At 42.5% G+C, this 22,774-nt stretch overlaps 1 protein-coding gene across 1 annotated transcript; it reads left to right on the top strand.

Moving 5' to 3' along the window:
* Positions 1-355: 355 nt before the first annotated feature.
* Positions 356-16,320, top strand: SNRPD1 (small nuclear ribonucleoprotein D1 polypeptide). The gene is made up of 4 exons (XM_007974477.3): positions 356-547; positions 10,465-10,541; positions 11,826-12,017; positions 16,141-16,320. Exons 1-4 carry the CDS (start codon positions 534-536, stop codon positions 16,215-16,217), a joined length of 360 nt encoding a protein of 119 aa, XP_007972668.1. The 5' UTR covers positions 356-533; the 3' UTR covers positions 16,218-16,320.
* Positions 16,321-22,774: the final 6,454 nt, after the last annotated feature.

Below are 22,774 nucleotides of genomic sequence, written 5' to 3'. Positions count from 1 at the left end.
TAGAGACGGGGTTTCACCATGGTCTCGATCTCCTGACCTTGTGATCCGCCCGCCTCGGCCTCCCAAAGTGCTGGGATTACAGGCGTGAGCCACCGCGCCCGGCCTAATTTTTTGTATTTTTAGTACAGACGGGGGTTTCACCCTATTGGCCAGGCTGGTCTTGAACTCCTGACCTCAGGTGATACCCCCCGCTTCGGCCTCCCAAAGTGCGACAGTCGTATTAATTGGATTTAATCTCTTCGAATCTCCCTCTCTTGTGGGACACTTTTCCTCTTAGACCAGCCCTCAACACCCTCAGTCGTGGCAAGGCAACCTCCAGCCGCCAGGGGACGCAGTCGCGCTCCTCGCGACCGGAAGATAGTGCGGCCCAGCGCAGCCTCGGCGTTTCCGCCGTGCGTCTGCTGTGCTCCGCGCGCCCTTTACGACCGGAGTCCCTGGAGTAGGCGCTTCCGGCCATTCATACTGCAGTCGGTCAGTATTCGGTTGTTGGATTCTGTGCGCTCTCGGACCCGAAGGGTGACGGCGCCGCTAGGATGAAGCTCGTGAGGTGAGGGAGTGACCAAGCAGCTCTGGGGGCTGTGGAGGGAGGGCTTGGCCCGGAGTCCGGAAGGCTGGGCTCTCCCATTTGCAGGAGGCGGGAAAGCCGCGTGTGCGCGGCCTGCTAACGGCCGGCCGTACTGCGCCCGCAGCTCGTGCTCGGGCCTGGGCTTCCGCCTGGGTCGCTCGCGGATCCCGCGTGTCTGCCAAGATACTGGTATAAAGGCCGAGCCTTTTGTTCCCGCCTAGTGACTTAGAGGCTTTCAAGGTGCAGCGCCGCCTGGGAGACATCTCCCTCTTACAGTTACTGATTTTCTTTTTGAGTGGAACTCCAGCCCTACTTAAGACTACTTAGAAAGCTGTATGAGCTTACCTGGAAACAAACCTGTTTGCAAACTATTTTAAATCAGAGAAAGACTTCTGGCTTCACAAGTTTTTGTTTTTGTTTTTAAATAAGACGGTATCTCACTTTGTTGACCAGGCTGGTCTCGAACTCCTGGGCTCAAGCCTTCTGCCTGCCTCGCCCTCCCAAAGGGCTGAGATTACAGGTGTGAGCCACTGCGCCCGGCCGATTTTTAGGTTTATCTTTTGATTCTCCTTAGACTTATGACTGATTATTCCACCTCTTTCCTGTTAAGGTAGGCTTTTTATTTAGGAGAATCTCCCAATATAGGGCAGAAATTATCACAACGTAATTGTGGCTGATTACCCAGATAATATATAGTTATTCTGTTTTATTTGTTTCGAGAGAAATAGACCCTGTCACTTAGGTGAGTCTTCTGGAGACTAATTCCAAACTACCTGCAAGTAGATTTGGTTTTGGTCTTTTTCCTTGAGACTGAGCCTGGAACAGAGGCAGACGTTTCTAATAACTAAGCCAGCAATTATAAATATTTAGCTTGTTTCTTTCCTTTTGAGTCAAGGATTGTCATTGTCCGCTAAATAGTTATTGGGCACCTGTTACCTACTAGGCGCTGGTAATAGAATTTTTTAAAAGGCAGACCCTTGTTGGAGCTTTCTGGTTAGTGGGGATGACAGACAAGTAGATCACGTCTGAAATAACGTTTGTTTGAAACGTTTAAAATAACACATAAAAGCCTTCAATATTCAGGGAGGAGGCCAGGCGCAGTGGCTCACGCCTATAATCCCAGCACTTTGGGATGCCAAGGCAGGCAGATCACTAGGTCAGGAGTTTGAGACCAGCCTGACCAACATGGTGAAACCCCGTCTCTACTAAAATTACAAAAATTAGCTGGGCGTGGTGGCGCGCGCCTGTAATCCCAGCTACTCAAGAGGCTGAGGCAGGAGAAGCGCTTGAACCCAGGAGGCAGAGGTTGCAGTGAGCTGAGATCAGCCACTACACTCCAGCCTGGGCAACAGAGCGAGACTCCGTCTCAAAAAAAAAAAAAAAAAAATTATATTCAGGGAGGAGTTGGTACAAAAGACAATTAAGGTTAATTTTTGGTGTATTTTTATTTGAACTATAATTTTGGATAGGAAGTCATAGAATTTAAAGTGCATTTTTTAGGCTGGACGCGGTGGCTCACGCCTGTAATCCCAGCACTTTGGGAGGCTGAGGCAGGCGGATCGCCTGAAGTCAGGAGTTCAGGACCTGCCTGGCCAACGTGGTGAAACCGCGTCTTTTGAAAAAATACAAAAATTAGCCGGGCGTGGTGGCGGGCGCCTGTAATCCCAGCTACTCAGGAGGCTGAGGTAAGAGAGGCGCTTGATCCCGGGAGGTTGTAGTGAGCCAAGGTCGCGCCACTGTGCTCCAGCCTGGGCAACAGAGCGAGACTCCGTCTCAAAAAAGAAAATTACGGCCGGGCGCGGTGGCTCAAGCCTGTAATCCCAGCACTTTGGGAGGCCGAGACGGGCGGATCACGAGGTCAGGAGATCGAGATCATCCTGGCTAACAAGGTGAAACCCCGTCTCTACTAAAAAATACAAAAAACTAGCCAGGCGAGGTGGCGGGCGCCTGTAGTCCCAGCTACTCGGGAGGCTGAGGCAGGAGAATGGTGTGAACCCGGGAGGCGGAGCTTGCAGTGAGCAGAGATCCGGCCACTGCACTCCAGTTTGGGCGACAGAGAGAGACTCCGTCTCAAAAAAAAAAAAAAAAAAAAAAATTACAACATTTTTTGAAATTTCTCCATACCTGCCAATCTGAATCTTAATCTACTCACAGTTCAATTTTATGTAATACACCTTGGATTTCATTTGTTCCCTTTAAAGATATTGCATGTTATGGCAATTTTCCAGTAATTTTTAAAACCTGGACTGAATCCTGTTTTGTGTCTTAGGTCAAATATAGAAAGAAATTTTTTTTCTTACTAGAGAATGTATTTTTCTTCCAGAAAATGATTGTTTGACTAACTGCATTTTCAGTAGACTTATTTCTATGTATTAGTTGGTAGCGTTGTCATCCTTATTCTCACTGTCACCCTAACCAAAAACCTGGGAGGTGAGCTTGACTTTCTCTCTCCTGATGTCCTTGACATTTGATACATTGCCAGTTTTGCCAGTTTTACCTACTGCATAAAAGTGTCCCACATTTTCCTGTTTGTTTTTTGGGTTCAAATAGTGTGTTTTGATACTGAGGGACACCGTGTTATCTATTTGATATCTAAGTTTCACTAAGTAGAAAGAATTCAGATACTGAAAGATTCATCTGAAAATAAGTTGAATCCATTTGCTTCCTGGGTTCAGTTAGGGAGGGATAATTGTGTATTTGTCCTGCCCATAGTAGCCTCCTTTCATTCCAGTCACCACCACTGAGGTTCAGGCCCTTTTTATCCCACTCATGGATTTTTGTTTTCCTTCTTTGAGGTAAATATCTTAATACAATGAAATGCAGCGTATATTTCCTGCTATTGAAAAATGTAAGCACTTTTGTAACCTAAACCTCTATCAAGAGAAGTAACATGACCAAAACCTCAGTTTCCTCAAGCCTTTCCCAGGCAACCTCTGGCTCCATACCCCTAGATGCAACCAGTTTCTTCCACCATACATGAATTTTGCCTGCACTAGGATTTCATATATTTGGAATCATAAAGTATTTTTGTGTAAAACTCCTTTTACTCACATGTTTTAGAGATTCATCCACATTGTGAAGTGTATCAGTGATGTGTTCATTTTTATTACTGGGTATTAGTACCTTGTGTGTTTGGAAGTTCTGTATTTTAGGCTGGGCACAGTGACTCATGTCTGTAATCCCAGCACTATGGGAGGCCGAGGCGGGTGGATCCCTTGAGGTCAGGAGTTTGAGACCAGCCTGAGCAACATGGTGAAACCCGCTCTCTACTAAAAATACCGAAAAAAGTAGCTGGGCGTGGTGTCAGGTACCTGTAATCCCAGCTACGAGGGAGGCTGAGGCCGAAGAATCCCTTGAACCTGGGAGGTGGAGATTGCAGTGAGCTGAGATCGCACCATTGCACTCCAGCTTGGGCAACAGAGCAAGACTCCTCTCAAGAAAAAAAAGCTCTTTATTTTAAAAAATTACAAGAAAAGAAAATAAATAAAAACTTATGTATTTTGTTTACAACAACGTTGAATATTCTTCAAGTTTTTGGAGGGAAATAAACTCTTGTGGGTGAATACGTAAGAGTGGAGTTGATGGACTGTAGCATAGTTGTTATGTGTTTAGCTTTATGAGAAATTTCCAGACCATTTTCCAAAGTGGTTGTACCATTTTACACTTCCAGTAACAATGTTAGAATAACAGTTGCTCCACATCCTCACCAGTGTGTGGTGCTGTTTGCTCAGTTTGTAATTTTAGCCATTTTAGTGGGTATGTAGTGGCATCTCCTTAGGGTTTAGTTGGTTTTTTCCTTGTTTATTTGTTTCTTTTTGAGATGGAGTCTCACTCTGTCACCCAGGCTGGAGTACAATGGCACGATCTTGGTTCACTGCAACCTCTACCTCCCAGACTGAAGTGATTCTCCCACCTCAGCCTCCCGAGTAGCCGGGACTACAGGCATGTGCCACCACACCTGGCTGATTTTTGTATTTTTAGTAGAGACAGGGTTTCACTATGTTGGCCAAGCTGGTCTCGAACTCCTGACCTCATGGTCCACCTGCCTTGGCCTCCCAAAGCGTTGAGATTACAAGCATGAGTCACCGTGCCCAGCCTGTTTTTATCTTTTTGTTTTTGTTTTTGTTTGAGACAAAGTCTCACTCTGTTGCTAGACTGGAGTGCAGTGGCGCAATCTCGGCTCACTGCAACCTCTGCCTCCCGGGTGCAAGCGATTCTCCTGCCTCAACCTCCCAAGTAGCCGGAACTATAGGCGCACGCCACCATGCCCAGCTAATTTTTGTATTTTTAATAGAGACGGGGTTTCACCTTGTTGGCCAGGATGGTCTCCATCTCTTGACCTTGTGATCCGCCTGCCTTGGCCTCCCAAAGTGTTGGGATTACAGGCATGAGCCACCATGCCCGGCCTGTTTTGTTTCTTAAGAGATGAGAGTCTTCCTGTGTTGCCCAGGCTGGCCTCGAATTTGAGAAACCCAGTCTCTACTAAAAAGAAAAAAAAAATACAAAAACTAGCTGATTGTGGTGGCAAGCGCCTGTAATCCCGGCTAAATCAACCATGTAAATGTGGGACCAGAAATAAATGTTTGCTTGTATTGTTTCGTTGATCTATTTGTTGTTTCTTATATCTCAATTACTGTAGTTTTAACTTGTATATGTACTGCTTTAGTCACATAATTTGTCTTCCTAGAGATTATACTTTTGTCTCTTGTCTTTCTAAAATCTGTTTCTGAACATTTGCCCTAGGTTCTCTTTTAAATGTGCATATGAGCCTGGTACTCCTCTTCATTGATGAAAATCCTTCAGTAGGTCTCCTAGAGGAATTCTCTAACAGAGCTTAGGGCTTTCCGAGAAGGGAACCTGCCTAACTCCTCTCTACTCATAGGACCTTAAATATTGAACTTAACATTTCATCGGTCTGGTGTGGTGGCTCACACTTGTTATCATAGCACTTTATGAGGCCGAGGCTGGCGGATCACTTGAGGTCAGGAGTTGGAGACCAGCCGGGCCAACATGGTGAAACCCTGTCTCTACTAAAAATACAAAAATTAGCTGGTTGTGGTGGCGTGCGCTCAACTACTTGGGAAACTGAGGCACAAGCATCACTTGAACCCAGGAAGTGGAGGTTGTAGTGAGCTCAGATTGAGATTGTGCCCTTGCACTCCAGCCTGGGCAACACAGTGAGACTCCATCTTAATATCTGTAATTACTCTGTGCCTTATGCTGTATATTTCTTTTGTTTCTTCTGGCTGCGTATTTCCAACTTTTCAGGCTTCTTACTAGAAGTCCCCTAATACCTGATTCCCTTCTCCACATGCTACAATATATTCTTAGTAAAAAAAAAAAAAACCTGTGTGTAGCTGGGTGCAGTGGCTCACGCTTGTAATCCCAGCACTTTGGGAGACTGAGGCAGGCTGATTGCTTGAGCCCAGGAGTTTAAGACCAGCCTAGGCAACATGGCAAAACCACATCTCTACAAAAAATTTAAAAATTTAAAAAATATTAGCCGGGCATGGTGGCACATTCCTATAGTCTCAGCTACTCAGGGAAAAAAACTAAAAACCTCTGTATATCTCTATTGCATTCTACAACTTATGATTATTTTTACATATCTTTTATGTACCTGAGCCTCCGCGCCTGGCCACATAAGGTATTTTTTCCCTTTTATTTGTCTTCTTTGCTTCCAAAAATGATGTGAAGAACTTTTATAGTAAAAGTTCTTACACTAACTGGGATAGTAAGTTCATATAAAAGATAAAAACAGGCTAGGCGCAGTGGCTCACGCCTGTAATCCCAGCACTTTGGGAGGCCGAGGCAGGTGGATCACGAGGTCAGGAGATCGAGACCATCCTGGCTAACACGGTGAAACCCCATCCCCGCTAAAAATACAAAAAACTAGCCGGGCGAGGTGGCGGGCGCCTGTAGTCCCAGCTACTCGGGAGGCTGAGACAGGAGAATGGCGTGAACCTGGGAGGCGGAGGTTGCAGTGAGCCAAGATCGCGCCACTGCACTCCCGCCTGGGCGACCAATAGGACACCATCTCAAAAAAAAAAAAAAAGATAAACGAAAACTTGATAATGGGAGGAAGCCATTCGTTCAAAATTCCAGGCTTTTCTAGTTATAATTGATTGTTAAATTTGGAGCTGAATAATTAGCTGATGAAATCAGGTGTTACCAATTCATTGAGAGAAACATTTTCTTGATGTCATATATAAAAAGAGATTCAACTCATGAGTCTTTTTAAAGTTTGAGGCTTATAATATCCTAGACCAAGTAATTTTTTTTGTGATGGCTGTCTATACCACTAAAAAGAAAAAAGAAATTTAAAAAAGACATTTTAAGGTTGGTTTCCCTTTATTCATTGAAACATTTCTGCCAGCATTATTCAGTGCCTATTACAGTCTAGGATTAGATATAGAGGTTACGATCCCTACCCTCAACAATAGTCTAGTGCAGGAGGATAATAGGTTATCTTACATGTACCATTTAGTGTGATAGATGATAGGATCTATTAATATAAGGTATATATTATAGACTAAAAGTTGGTATATGACCTGTGTGTTGTATGATAGTGTAGGGTTCATTTTCTTAGATTTGATTGTGAGATTATGGTTACATAGGAGATCGTCATTACAAAATGCATGCTGAAGTGTCAATGCCTACAACTTACTTTGAGATGATGTGATCTGTTTTTTTTGTTGTAGTTTGTTTGTTTGTTTGTTTGTTTCTTGAGACGGAGTCTCGCTGTGTCACCCAGGCTGGAGTGCAGTGGCACAATCTCGGCTCACTGCAAACTCCGCCTCCTGGGTTCACTCCATTCTCCTGCCTCAGCTTCCCGAGTAGCTGGGGCTACAGGCACCCGCCATCACACCTGGCTAATTTTTTGTATTTTTAGTAGAGACGGGGTTTCACTGTGTTAGCCAGGATGGTCTCGATCTCCTGACCTCGTGATCCGCCCCTCTCGGCCTCCCAAAGTGCTGGGATTACAGGCGTGAGCCACCACACCTGGCTTGTTTGTTTGTTTTTGATGGAGTCTCGCTCTATCGTCCAGGCTAGAGTTTAGTGGCACAATCTTGGCTCACTGCAACCTCCGCCTCCTGGGCTCGAGCAATTCTCCTGCCTCAGCCTCCCCAGTAGCTGGGATTACAGTAATGTGCCACCAAGTCTGGCTAATTTTTTTATATTTTTAGTAGAGACGGGGTTTCGCCATGTTAACCAGGCTTGTCTCGAACTCCTGACCTCAGGTGATCCGCCTGCCTCGGCCTCCCAAAGTGCTGTAATTACAGGCATGAGCAACTGCACCTGGCTAAGACTCTTGTCTTTAAAAAAAAAAAAAAGGGCCAGGCCCCATGGTTTACACCTATAATCCCAGCACTTTGGGAGGCTGAGGTGGGCAGATCACCTGAGGTCAGAAGTTCGAGACCAGCCCAACATGGTGAAACCCTGTCTCTACTAAAAATGCAAAAATCATCCAGGTGTGGTGGCAGGTGCCTGTAGTCCCAGCTACTTCGGAGGCTGAGGCAGAATTGCTTGAACCCAAGAGGCGGAGGTTGCAGTGAACCAAGATCATGCCACTGTGCTCCAGCCTCACCGACAGAGTGAGACTCTGTCTCCAAAAAAAAAAAATAGAATTTTTTTAAAAGAGTCTTTCCCTGCCACATAGGCTCCAGGGCAGTGACACAATCATGGCTCGTTGCAACCTCGAAGTCTGGGCTCAAGTGATCCTCCTACCTCAGATTCCAAGGAACTGGGACTACAGGCATGAACCAACATGCTCAGCTAATTTTTTTATTTTTATTTTTTTTTGAGATGGAGTCTTGCTCTGTCACCCAGTCTGTAGCACAATGGCACGATATTGGCTCACTGCAACCTCTGCCTCCCAAGTTCAAGTGATACTCCTGCCTCAGCCTCCTGAGTAGCTGGGATTACAGACCTGCACCACCACACCCGGCTAATTTTTTGTATTTTTAGCAGAAATGGGGTTTCACCATATTGGCCAAGCTGGTCTCCAACTCCTGACCTCATGATCCACCTACCTCGGCCTCCCAAAGTGCGGGGGTTACAGGCATGAGCTACCGTGCCCGACCAACTAAATTTTTTTGTTTTTATTTCTGTAGAGACAGGATCTTGCTCTGTTGACCAGGCAGGTCTCGAACTCCTGGCTTCAAGCAGTCATCCCACCTTGGCCTCTCAAAGTGGTGAAATTACAGGCATTAACCTCTGCACTGGCAATTGACAATATTTGTAAACCCTTCAACTTTTCTTCCTCTGCAAAATGTTATTAAAAGGAGAGAACAGAAATCTAGATGAAGAAAGAAGTGGATAGTTTGTTCATTATATATTAGCAAGGCAACTGGCTATTCAGTTGGGGAAAGTAATAAAGACAGATTTGTGCCTTACACTGCATAAAAAAGATCAATTCCAAGTAGATTAAAACTCTAAAAGTAGAAGAAAATAAGATACTATCTTTTACAATCTTGGCATAGAAAAAACCCTTTCCTAGGCAAATTATGTATCCCAGGAAGATGAACAGATTCAAAACATAAAAGTGAAAAAAGTTTTATGACTAAAGAAACCATAAACCACAAACTTGAATGACTGGCAAACCAGTAGAAAATAAAAGAAAAACTCAACCTAATTGAGAATGTGTAAATAATGTGAACAGGTAATTCACGGAAGAAATAATTTTCCCATATTAATGAAAAGATATTCAGTCTCACAAGTAATTAAGGAAAAACCAAATTTCCCCCCCATCAAATTGACAAAAATTTGAAAGACAGCAACTTGTGTTGATGAGGGTGTGCATAATTGGGTTTGTAATGGGAAAAAATTGAACCAAAGTAATGTCCATCAACAAGGAGGTAATAAATTTTGACATTTCCATATAGTGGAATACTTTTCAGTTCTTAGAATGTTATTTTGTTATTTTGGCTTTTTTTTGAGATGGAGTCTTGCTCTGTCGCTCAGGCTGGAGTGCACTGGAACAATCTCACCTCACTGCAGCCTCTGCCTCCCGAGTTCCAAGTAGCTGGGATTACAGGCGTGCTCCATCATGCCTGGCTAATTTTTTTTTTTTTTTTTTTTTGAGATGGAGTACTTGCTCTCTCCCCAGGCTGGAGTGCAGTGGTGCGATCTCAGCTCACTGCAGCCTCTGCCTCCCAGGTTTAAGCGATTCTCCTGCCTCAGCCTCCTGAGTAGCTGGGATTACAGGCGCATGCCATCCTGCCCAGCTCATTTTTGTGTTTTTATAGAGATGGGGTTTCACCATGTTGGCCAGGCTGGTCTTGGACTCCTGACCTCAGATGATCTGCCCACCTCGGTCTCCCTAAGTGCTGGGATTACAGGCATGAGCCACCGTACCCAGTCTCAGTTCTTAGAGTGTTTTGTATGTTGAAATGGGAATATGTCCAATATAAACTGCTAAACGAGAACTACAAGTTACAGATGTGAATAAAATATGACCCAATTTATGTAAAAAGAAATCTGTATATATGCTTATGAATGTGCATATAAAATGATCTGGAATAATATTCCTACATACCCACAGTGCAGGGGGTTAGGAAGGGAGATTTTTGCTTTATATATAAATATTGTAATAAGCTTGTAATCTTTTTACCAACTGTAATTCTTTATTTCTTTTTCATGATTTATGAGTCTGAGATCTTGTATGTCTAGATTTGAGGTTTGAGAATTAGAAACGTCCAAATGACAATTTATGTTAGTATTGTTGTGTTCCTTCATAAAGGTTGAGGATATAATTCAGGAAAGCTGAGATTGTTAGCGTATTATTGATAGGAATTGATGCAGATAGCATCTACAAATTTTCAGCATCTAGTTGTTTTACCTTAATAAATGTGATTTTAAAGTGTTGCAGGTAAAAATGGTTTTATTCCTATTTATAGATTTTTGATGAAATTGAGTCATGAAACTGTAACCATTGAATTGAAGAATGGAACACAGGTCCATGGAACAATCACAGGTACGGAGGTTGGACTACTTTTATAACATTTTTTTCTTCTCTTTTACCTGCTATCCAGAGTTTATTTTTTGATTGCTTAATGAACGTTACTGTAGTACAGACCCTTATTCTTTTGTCTGAATTATGTAATTGATTGGTTTGTTTTTTTTTTTGAAACAGAGTTTTGCTCTGTCACCTGGGCTTGAGTGCAGTGTCATGATCTCGGCTCACTGTAACCTCCGCTGCCTGGGGTCAAGCAATTCTTTTGTCTCAGCCTCCCGAGTGGCTGGGACTACAGGTGCCTGCCAGCATGCCTGGGTACATTTTTTTTTTTTTTTTTTTTTGAGACGGATTCTCACTCTGTTGCCCAGGCTGGAGTGCAGTGGCACAGTCTCAGCTCACTGCAACCTCCGCCTCCAGGGTCTGATTATTTTTGGTAGAGATAGGGTTTTGATCTCGAACTTGTGACCTCATGATCCATCTGCCTCGGCCTCCCAGGGTGCTGGGATTTCAGGCGTGAGTCAAGTCACTGCACCTGGCCTAATTTTTGTATTTTTTAGTAGAGACGAGGTTTCAGCATGTCAGCCAGGCTGATCTTGAACTGGACCAGGCTGGTCAGAAGACCTGTTGATCCGCCCGCCTCGGCCTCCCAAAGTGCTGGGATTACAGGCATGAGCCACCGCACCTGGCCTAAGTAGGTCTTTAGTTATCCCATTAGTTCAGGTATAATTTGGTAAAGGCTTCAATATTCAGGTGTTTCAGCTATAATGTCATATGATCACCCTGAAAAATTGCTTTGTATTTTGTAAACTCTCATACTAAAAATAGTAGCTTAATGAGAAGAATAGGTGTTGCAGACTACTTAAAAGCCTGTGTAACTTTGTAATCAAAATATTCTTAACAAAAGCGGTAACAATTATTACATATAGAGAGAAGCAGAAACAAAGGTGAGGATAGTTTAGTGGAATGGGGATTATGAGAAAGTTACAAAGACAGTGGGAGAAACATTCAAGAAATACCTGTCAGATCAGTAGTGAGCCTGAAGCCCAGTCAGGGTTCTTCCATTGCTTGCTGTATTCATTTCTGTAAGCAAAACATTAGTGTGCTAGGAAAAATCTCTAGGAAGGAAACACTGCTGATTTATACTGACATTATTCCCCCATATGTGCTAAATTATGTCATAGAAAACTTGCACTGTAGCAGAACAGTATTCTTTTGTAGGCCAGTATTTACTGTGGCTCAGTAGATTAATTAGTTGCCTGACTTTTATCATACTAATAACTGCCCAATTATTTTTCTTTTTAGGTGTGGATGTCAGCATGAATACACATCTTAAAGCTGTGAAAATGACCCTGAAGAACAGAGAACCTGTACAGCTGGAAACACTGAGTATTCGAGGAAATAACATTCGGTATTTTATTCTACCAGACAGTTTACCTCTGGATACACTACTTGTGGATGTTGAACCTAAGGTGAAATCTAAGAAAAGGGAAGCTGGTAAGTTTGACGGATTATAAAAATTTTTGTGAATGCTAATCCTAATCCACACTATTCATAATGTAAATATTTGCAAACAACACAAGTGTCTTTGTTGTTTAATATTTCCTATAATGTGTATTATAACTCCTGGTGTTGCTATTAAAAACATTGATGCAGGCCGGGCGCGGTGGCTCAAGCCTGTAATCCTAGCACTTTGGGAGGCCGAGACGGGTGGATCACGAGGTCAGGAGATCGAGACCATCCTGGCTAACATGGTGAAACCCCGTCTCTACTAAAAAATACAAAAAACTAGCCGGGCGCGGTGGCGGGCGCCTGTAGTCCCAGCTACTCGGGAGGCTGAGGCAGGAGAATGGCGTGAACCCGGGAGGCGGAGCTTGCAGTGAGCTGAGATCGGCCACTGCACTCCAGCCTGGGCGACAGAGCGAGACTCCGTCTCAAAAAAAAAAAAAAATAAATAAAAACATTGATGCGGCCGGACACAGTGGCTCACGCCTGTAATCCCAGCACTTTGGGAGGCCAAGGCGGGTGGATTACGAGGTCAGGAGTTCGAGACCAGCCTGGCCAACATGGTGAAACCTCGTGAGCGTCGTGGTGGGTGCCTGTAATCCCAGCTACTCAGGAGGCTGAGGCAGGAGAATCACTTGAACCCAGGAGGCGGAGGTTGCAGCTGAGATCTCACCACTGCACTCCAGCCTGGGCGGCAGAGAGAGCCACTGTCTTTTTTTTTTAAAAAAAAAAAAAAAGAAAGAAAAAAAAAGGCAAATACTGATGCAGTCAGGCAGGGTGGCTCACACCTGTAATCCCAGCACTTTGGGAGGCCGAAGCGGGCAGATCACCTGAGGCCAGGAGTTCCAGACCAGCCTGGTCAACATGGAGAAACCCCATCTCTACTAAAAATGCAAAAAAAAAAAATGGGTGTGGTGGCGCATGCCTTTAGTCCCAGTTACTTGGGAGGCTGAGGCAGAAGAATCACTTGAACCCGGGAGGCGGAGGTTGCTGTGAGCCAATATCATGCCACTGCACTCCGGCCTGGGCCACAGAGTGAGACTCTGTTTCAAAATAATAATAATAATATGGTTGTAATCCATAGCTTGAAAAACAATGATTTAACCTCTCTCTCGGTCCTGTGTATCATGCTGCTTTCCACTTTGCAAGAACCCCCTGTGGGTACCAAAATCTACAGATGCTCATGTCCCTTTTCATAAAATGGTAATAGTGTTTCCATCTAACCTCTGCACATCCTTTTGTACACTTTAAATCATCTCTAGATTACTTGTAATACCCAGTATAATGTAAATACTCTGTAGATAGTTATATTGTATTGTTTAGGCGTTAATGACAAGAAAAAGTCTGACAACCATCATAGGCCTAAAGTTGGTTAAATCCATGGACGTGGAACCCATGGATATTGAAGGCTGACTGTATTTTCAAATCTGAGGACTTTTTGCCTTAATGTCTTTAGGGTTATTCTGCATTTTTTAACTACCTACCTACCTGTGAGGGAATTGATGATTGAAAGCCCCCTGCCTCATATCATCTTACTCCACACTGAGAAGTTATTCTTCCTTTACTAAATGTTACAGTTCCCAGTCTATTTTCTGATTTAAAATTTTGTTGAAAAAAAAATTTTTTTTTTCTTTTTTTTTTTTTTTTTTTTTTTAGATGGAGTTTCACTCTTGTTACCCAAGCTGGAGTGCAGTGGCGCGATTTCAGCTCACTGCAACCTCCGCCTCATGGGTTCAAACGATACTTCTGTTTCAGCCTCCCAAGTAGCTGGGATTATAGGTGTGTGCCACTGCACCCGGCTAATTTTGTATTTTTAGTAGAGACGGGGTTTCATCGTGTTGATCAGGCTGGTCTCATACCCCTGACCTCAAGTGATTCACCTGCCTCAGCCTTCCAAAGTGGTGCTGGGATTACAGGCATGAGCCACCGCGCCCAGCCGAAATCTTTTTATCTACTATGTTTTCTCTGCTTTTCTTTGTTCTTCTGGGTACTTATCATTTTTGTTCCTTTTCTATCATAAATACTATTTCAGAAGAAATTGGAGATAAGTGTGGTCAATTTGGTTCATTTTAACATGCGTCCTAGACTTACTGTTTTTGTGTGTACACATTTAAAATAGTATAGTTTAAAATAACTGAAATTGGCCAGGCGCGGTGGCCCATGCCGTGAGCTGAGATCGTGCCATTGCACTCCAGCCTGGGCAACAAGAGTGAAACTCTGTCTCAAAAAAATAAATAAATAAAATTATTTATGCCTGCCCCCCACCCACTCCCCACTTCTTAAAAAGTTGTTTTCTTAATTTATCTTTCTTTTATACAGATATGCACCACCAAATCTGGCTAATTTTTTTATTTTTTTGTAGAGACAGGGTCTCCCTATGTTGTCCAGGCTAGTCTTGAACTCTTGGTCTCAAACAATCCTGCTGTGGCCTCTCAAAGTGCTGGGATTACAGGTGTGAGCCACCATCATACCTGGTCCATTTTCTTTTCTTTTTATTTCTTTTTTTTTCTGAGACAGAGTCATGCTCTGTCGCCCAGGCTGGAGTGCCGTGGCGCGATCTCCTCTCACTACAACCTCTGCCTCCCAGGTTCAAGTAATTCTCCTGCCTCAGCCTCCCGAGTAGCTGGGATTACAGGTGCCCAGCCCTTTTATTGTTGTTGTTGTTGTTTACAACACTGCTCCAACTCTGTTTTTCCCCCCATTCTAACACTTCATTTTGAAATAATTTTAGACACAAAATGTTGCAAAAATAGTACACAGAATTCCCATACACTTTTCACCAACATTGTCTAAATGTTAAAATTTCATGTAACTACAAAAAATAGAAATTTTATATTGATGCGACACTATTATATTATCTAGAGACCTTTCTCACGTTTCTCTGATTGTCCCTCTAATGTCCTTTTCCTGGTCCAAGATCCAATCCAGTACAACAGGTTGCATTTAGTTGTTACGTTTCCTTAGTTTCCTTTAATGCATATCAGCTGGTTTGCCTCAGTTTTCCGTTTGTGACCTTAACACTTTGTAAGGGTACGGGCCAGTTATTTTGTGGAATGTCCCTTAATTAGCATCTTAAACTCACTGTTTATTGCTTGGAATGGTAAGACTAGAATCAATGTATACAAATTTCTAATGTGGCCAGGTGCGGTGGCTCACACCTGTAATCCCACCACTTTGGTAGACTGAGGCTGGAGGATTGCTTTGGTCCACGAGTTCGAAAGCAGCTTGGGCAACAAAGGGAGACCTCATCTCTACAAAAAATTAAAAAATTAGCCAGACCTGATGGCTTGTACCTGTAGTCCCCGCTACTCAGGAGGCTTAGGTGGGAGGATCACTTGAGCCCAGGAGTTCAAGACTGCAGTGAGGTGTGATTACACTCCAGGCTGGACTACAGAGTGAGACCCTGTATTTAAAAAAAAAAAAAAAAAAAAAAGCAAAACATTTAGAATGTAACTGACTTCTGTGTCAGGATTTTCTAATATTCTTAGCTGTCTGAAGATGAAATAAGTTTATTTGGGTGATAAATTCCCTATCACCGTGATACTCAACTAGAGTTAGGATGACCCAGTGATAGGGATATTGCTATATGGATTAAAGCACTAGATTATGTGTAGGTCAAAATAGTTTTAATTTTCTGAAGAGTTAATAAGTTTGTGATTTGATGTAATAGATTTAAACTTCCCTGGTTTTGAATTAACTTGCTTGGATTTTATTCAGTACCAAAACTCTGGCATCAAGGTGATCATGTTCTATTCTATGATATGTATCTTCCTTTTTTTGTGAGATTCAAATCATTTTATGGTGAATTTGAGACATGATATAAAGAAAAATTATTTTTTTAAGTTTGACACATTTCTTAGTAAATAAATTGAAATGAAACAAATAATAATCTCCCTAGGCCTTTAGTTCTTGGTTCTGCATGATAATGTGTTGTGGGGTGGGGAGAATCTGAAGTCTAACACATTTAACAGAAGCTAGTTAAACTTTTATTTACTGTAGCTACTAATACAGAGCTATAAACGGGGAAAGGTGTGTGTGTAAATGTTGTTTGTGGTGTCTTGGTAACATTCGTGCAGAAGAGAATTGAGCTTGGTTTGTTTTTCTTTTCCTTCAGTTGCAGGAAGAGGCAGAGGCAGAGGAAGAGGAAGAGGACGTGGCCGTGGCAGAGGAAGAGGGGGTCCTAGGCGATAATGTCTCTCAAGATTACTGTTTCAAAGTCATATGGGATTTGGGATATTTTTTGTACAGGTTGTGTTTGTTTATGTCAGTTTTTAATAAACATAAATGTGGGATAGAGCTGTCTATTTAGTATATCAAAGTTTAGTAGTTTCCTCCACATTCACAAAATTACCACAGTGAGAGCTAAGCATTTCTACTGGACAGTTTCATTTTTAGATGATCAGATTTTAAGTTTTTGAACTAAAATTTTTCTTTTTATGATGAATAAGGTTAAAAGAAAAGCCTTAGACAAATTTAGTTTGGCAGAGTTTAATTGAGCAAAGGACAATTCACAGATCAGGTAGCCCCTGAAGCATAATAGGTTCAGAGGCTTCAGCCCAGCTGTGTAGTTGATGTAGATTTGTGAACAGAAGGAAAGTGATGTATGGAAAATGAAAGTGAGATACAGCAACAGCCATATTAGTTACAGTTCAGCGTTTGCCTTATTTGAATATGGTTTGAACAGTTTGCTGCCTTTGGTTGGCTGAAACTTAGTGATTGGCACGAGAGTAAGGTACAGTCTGTTTACACATCGAGTTAGGCTACAGTTCTATGTACTGAGAAACCTTTAAGCTGAACTTGAGATATGTAAAGAGACTTTAGGCTAAACTTAACAATACATATAGAATATATACCCTTTTACTTGACATGCACTAAATATGCATTTTACTGCTTTACTCTGACTTCGTTCTGTGGCACCTACCCACAGGGGAAATAAGAAGTTCGTTTTGGTATTTTGGAAACTAAAGTCCTTATGGGATGGGGTCTAGAATTGATTCTCCTTTCCTGTGTTTTACTCTACCGAGTCTTAGGTACCTGGTAAAAAGTTGTCTTCTAAATTAAGGGTTATTGCTGTGTTGTCTAGCTGCTAATGTGTCACTTTTTTTTCTTTTGCTTTTTAATCAGTTCTTAGTAGGATATAGTTTTATGTTTTCCAAGTTGAAACTTGGAGTTAATGGTCACTAGATTAGCAGTTACGAGCCATGTTAAAATCTGTTAATGTGTAGTGTACCTGTCAGTGCCTCCTTTGTTAAGGGGTTCTTTGAGAACAAAAGAGAAAAGACCTACTTTATTTGACAGCAAAACTGTTCTAATTGTTAATGAGGATTTTTAAAAATTGTTTTTGATTTGTTAAGCTCAGAAAAAATGTCAGTGCATCAGTTCTTTGTAAAGCTTACTACCAAGTATTTATATGCTAAGGGAAACAGCTGGGGATGTGGGTGGCTTAAATCTGTATTTTCATCATGTATGTGAGTTTTTGTTTTGTTTTTTAAGTAAAGACATTTTCTGCAAATATTGTTACCTAAAAAAAGTTTAGGCCAGGCGTGGTGACTCACGCCTATAATCCCAGCACTTTGGGAGGCTGAGGCAGGTGGATCACGAGGTCAGGAGTTCAAGACCAGCCCGGCCAAGATGGTGAAACCCTGTTTCTACTAAAAATACGAAACTTAGCCAGGTTCAGTGATAGGCGCCTGTAATCCCAGCTACTCATGAGGCTGAGGCAGGAGAATTGCTTCAACCCACAAGGCGGAGGTTGCGGTGAGCCAAGATTACGCCACTGCACTCCAGCCTGGGCGATGGAGTGAGACTCCATCACAAAAAATAAATTTTTATATATATATGTGTGTGTGTGTATTTACATATATATGTATTTATACTAATATATAAATATATACTAATAGTATGCATGTAGAATGTACTTGTCATATAAGATATATAAATTTATATATTAGTATAAATAAATATATATATATTTTTTAAGTATCTTACCTCATCAAGTAAATTCAAATACTTTTTGATTTTTCCACAGTTGATATTCTGTTTTTTCATAATTTATCGAAGCTATGTAGTAATTAGCTTTTTTTCCCCCACAAATTATTGGCAGTGGTCACTCAGTTTTATTACAGGTTCTATGATCCAGAAAGGGATGTATAAAATTCATGATGATTAAGACAATTTTTTTTTTCTTTCTTTTGAGACGGAGTCTTGCTGTGTCGCCCAGACTGGAGTGCAGTGGTGCGATCTTGGCTCACTGCAACCTCTGCGTGCCAGGTTCAAGCGATTATTGTGCCTCAGCCTCCAGAGTAGCTGGGATTATTGATGTGCGCCACCACACCCAGCTGATTTTTTTGTATTTAGTAGAGACGGGGTTTCACCATGTTGGCCACACTGAAGACAATTCTTTAATAGTAAATATATTAAAGGTGAGTTGGCCTGACAAGATACAATCAATATGTAATTTTTCTCCATACCTTTTTTTTTTTTTTTGAGACAGAGTCTTGCTCTTTACCTAGGCTGGGGTGCAGTGGCATGATCTCTGCTCACTGCAAGCTCCGCCTCCCGGGTTCAGGCCATTCTCCTGCCTCAGCCTCCCGAGTAGCTGGGACTACAGGTGCCCGCCACCACACCTGGCTAATTTTTTGTCTTTTTAGTAGAGACGGGGTTTCACTGTGTTAGTCAGGATGGTCTCGTTCTCCTGACCTCGTGATCCGCACACCTCAGCCTCCCAACGTGCTGGGATTACAGGCGTGAGCCACTGTGCCCAGCTTATACCTTTCCTTAATTTAGCTGGGGGAATAAATAACTGGATTTCATTCTTTTCCATCTTCTGACCTGTTGGTGCTCCTATTGGTTGCATCCAAGTAGAAGGCAAAAGGCAAGAGACCCCTGAAATGCAGCAGTGGAGAGATTTATTGAAGGGATCAAACAGAAAACCCCGGAAGAGTAGGAAATAAACAGTTGCCTCCTGTCCTCATAGAGCTTATAGACTAAAAGGGAAGCAGACATCAAATTGGAGCTGGGTGCCATGGTGCACACCTGTAGTCCCTGCTACTGGGGAGGCTAAGGCAAGAGGATTGCTAGAGCCTGGGAATTTGACACTATAGCGTGCTATGATTGCAAGCAGCCTGGGTAACCTAGTCAGACCTGGCTCTTAAATTTTAAAATTAAAAAAATGAAAACGGCCACATAACGTAAGAGATTTAAAATTACGTTTTGTCCTGGCGTGGCAGCTCACACCTGTAACCTCAGCACTTTGGGAGGCTGAGATGGGCAAATCACTCGAGGTCAGGAGTTCAAGACCAGCCTGGGTAACACGGTGAAACCCTATCTACTGAAAATACAAAAATTTAGCTTGGTGTGGTGGCAGGTGCCTGTAATCCCAGTTACTCGGGAGGCTTAGGTGGGAGAATCACTTGAACCCTGGAGGCAGAGGTTGCAGTGAGCTGAGATCACACCATTGCACTCCAGCCTGAGTGACAGCGAGACTGTCTCAAAAAAAAAAAAATTGTTTTGAGAGTTTTTGTGTCTAGGATGTTTGCAGTGTGGAGCCAGTCTAGTAACAGTTTAAATGTAATAATAAATCACAGTGGGTACTAGACTGAGTTTATTCCACTAGAGGTCATTATTTCATTTTCATGTGAAAGGGCTAAAATTGGGTGAAGAAAAAGCTGTTTGAACTGATTACCATCATTTGCTATAAAGGAAGCATTGTCGTATGAATAGAAAACAGACTAGAGTTTAACATGCTTCTCTTGATCCCTCTTCACCACCCCACCCCTGCCTAGCAAAAAAAGGCATATGGGATCTTAGGACTGCAGCATTTTGTACACATCTGATATTTAATGAGATGTTACATATGAACTTCAGTTTTTTAAAGAAATGTATTATGAATATAGATAGAAAACCCAAAGTGAAGGAATAGAAAATGAAATTTCGGTTTATTTTAATCTGTCATCATGCAAGCATAGCTTAGTATTTTGAAATAGGTTAATGTAGTCAGTAAACAATTCATGTATTACCTATAATAGATATCATATAACATTTAATAACATACAGTTCTTATTCCTGAAGACCTAACCTAGAAAATACCTCCATAACGAGAAGAATCTCTGTCGTAATAAACCAACAGCACACATTTTCTAAAGGCATTAAAAGTATACTGGCTTTATTAATGTGAAAATCTTGTGAATCTTGAAATAGGAGTACTTTCTTTTCCTTTTTTTTTTTTTTTTTTTTTTTTTTTTTGAGACAGAGTCTCACTCCTTCACCCAGACTGGAGTACAGTGGTGTAATCTTGGCTCACTGCAACCTCTGTGTCCTAGGTTCAAGTGATTCTCATGCCTCAGCCTCCCGAGTAGCTGGGATTACAGGCATGCACCACCACACTCAGCTAATCTTTGTATTTTTAGTAGAGACAGGGTTTCACCATTTTGGCCAGGCTGGTCTCTTAACGCCAGACCTCAAGTGATCCGCCTGCCTCGGGCATCCAAAGTGCTGGGATTACAGGTATGAGCCACTGTGCCCAGCCGATAGGAGTACTTTTGAAAAGGAAGATTTTTTTTTTTTTTTTTTTTTTTTTTTTTTTTTTTTGGAGATGGAGTCTTGCTCTGTCACCCAGGCTGGAGTGCAGTGGTGCAGTCTTGGCTCACTGCAAGCTCCACTTCCTGGGTTCGTGCCATTCTCCTGTCTCAGCCTCCCAAGTAGCTGGGACTACAGGCACCCACCACCACACCTGGCTAAGTTTTTGTATTTTTAGTAGAGTTGGGGTTTCACCGTGGTAGCCGGGATGGTCTCGATCTCCTGACCTCGTGATCTGCCTGCCTCGGCCTCCCAGAGTGCTGGGATTACAGGCGTGAGCCACCACACCCAGCTGATAAATTTTGTAATACTTAGTTCTTTCTGTGTGGGAACATAATAGTGTTCTCTGTCTGAACCAGCTTTTCTTCTCAGTGAAGTTTTAGGGTTTTGTTTATGTATTCCTTGTATTTTGAGGAATGTTGGTATACAGTGAGATTCAGTTTATGAAGAAAATAGTAATAATAGCAAGGCTGTAGATATCCAATGCAGTCAATTCTTAGAATATTCAGTAGTTGTGTAAAGTTGTTAATACTAAACCACTACTTCTAGGGAAAACAGTTAAGTTCCTGCAAGCCTCTAGTCACATTTTCATCAACCAACCAATACATAACCTTGTTTTATGAGTGTTTCTGTTTAAAGACATCTATATAGTAGTATATGTAATACATATATACTACTGATTTGTTAATTCATGGCTAGGAGCACTGTAACTCATCCAAACAAAGCTTATCTAACATTTTCTCAAAAAGGCACATCACAGTCTTCTTGAATTTAGGAACACGACAGCACTAAACCTGGGGGCCATTTTAAACGTCTCAAAAAAAAAAAAAAAAATTAGAATAACAGACTTATTTAAGGTCTTTGCCATCCCACAACACAAGCTGCCTATGCATAACTAGTGATTTCCTACTTCTGTGGCTTTGTGCTTGTCCTTCCTCTTCCTGTAACATCCTCACCTTCCCAAGTTCTCTGCGTTTGTCCTCAAGAATCCTGTATCATTATAGCTGAAAGACGTTACAGACCATCTAGTCCTTGGCTTCTGTTTTCAAGTTGAGCAAACTGAAGCCCCCAAGGGGGCCACAATAAGTCACTGGTGTCTGGAGGATTAGCGCGCAGGCTCAGTGCTTTTCCTACCTCCTAGGATGTATTCCCCAGTTGTCCTCCTTCACTCCTTGTCACAGTCACTGATGGCTTCCCTTGTGTGGGTTTTCTCTGTGCTAAGCTGTCTAGCACTACTCAAATGCTACTCAGCATATATCATTAAGTCTTGCTGTCTTGTTCAGTGTGTCTCCAACCGATTTTAATATTTTTGAGGGTAGAATTCTTTTGTGTTCTCCATTATGTGCCTCCCTCCCTTCGTTCGTTCCTCCCTCCTTTCCTTCTTCTCTTCCTCTCATTCTCTCTGTTTTTTTTTTTTTTTTTTTCTACTTTTTTTTTTAGACGGAGTCTCACTCTGTTGCCCAGGCTGGAATGCAATGGCATGATCTCAGCTCACTGCAACCTCTGCTTCCTGGGTTCAAGCAGTTCTCCCATTTCAGCCTCCCTAGTAGCTAGGACTACAGGCGTGTGTCACCATGCAGTGCTAAATTTTGTACTTTTTTTTTTTTTTTTGAGATGGAGTCTCACTCTGTTGCCGAGGCTGGAGTGCAGTGGCACGATCTTGGCTCACTGCAAGCTCCGCCTCCTGGGTTCACGCCATTCTCCTGCCTCAGCCTCCCAAGTAGCTGGGACTACAGGTGCCTGTCACCACACCCGGCTAGTGTTTTGTATTTTTAGTAGAGACAGGGTTTCACCGTGTTAGCCAGGATGATCTCAATCTCCTGACCTCATGATCCACCCGTCTCGGCCTCCCAAAGTGCTGGGATTACAGGCATGAGCCACAGTGCCCAGCTGATTTTTGTACTTTTGGTAGAGACGGGGTTTCACCATCTTGGCCAGGCTGGTCTGGAACACCTGACCTCAGGTGATACGCCCACCTTGGCCTCCCAAAGTGCTGGGATTATAGGTGTGAGCCACCACGCCTGGCTCCATTATGGCTTGATACAAAGGTCAGTACAGACTGACCTTTGGGTAATTAAAGATAAAAGTTGATGGACTGGAAAATAAAACTTGACAATCATATTAAAACCACTATAATCAAGACTGTATTTCCATCTGTCTACAGTGATGCC

The sequence above is a fragment of the Chlorocebus sabaeus genome, chromosome 18 (assembly GCF_047675955.1).
Source record: "Chlorocebus sabaeus isolate Y175 chromosome 18, mChlSab1.0.hap1, whole genome shotgun sequence".
Lineage (NCBI taxonomy): Eukaryota > Metazoa > Chordata > Mammalia > Primates > Cercopithecidae > Chlorocebus > Chlorocebus sabaeus.
The sequence above is the reverse complement of the archived record's forward strand: the minus strand, read 5'-3'. Positions and strand labels throughout refer to the sequence as shown.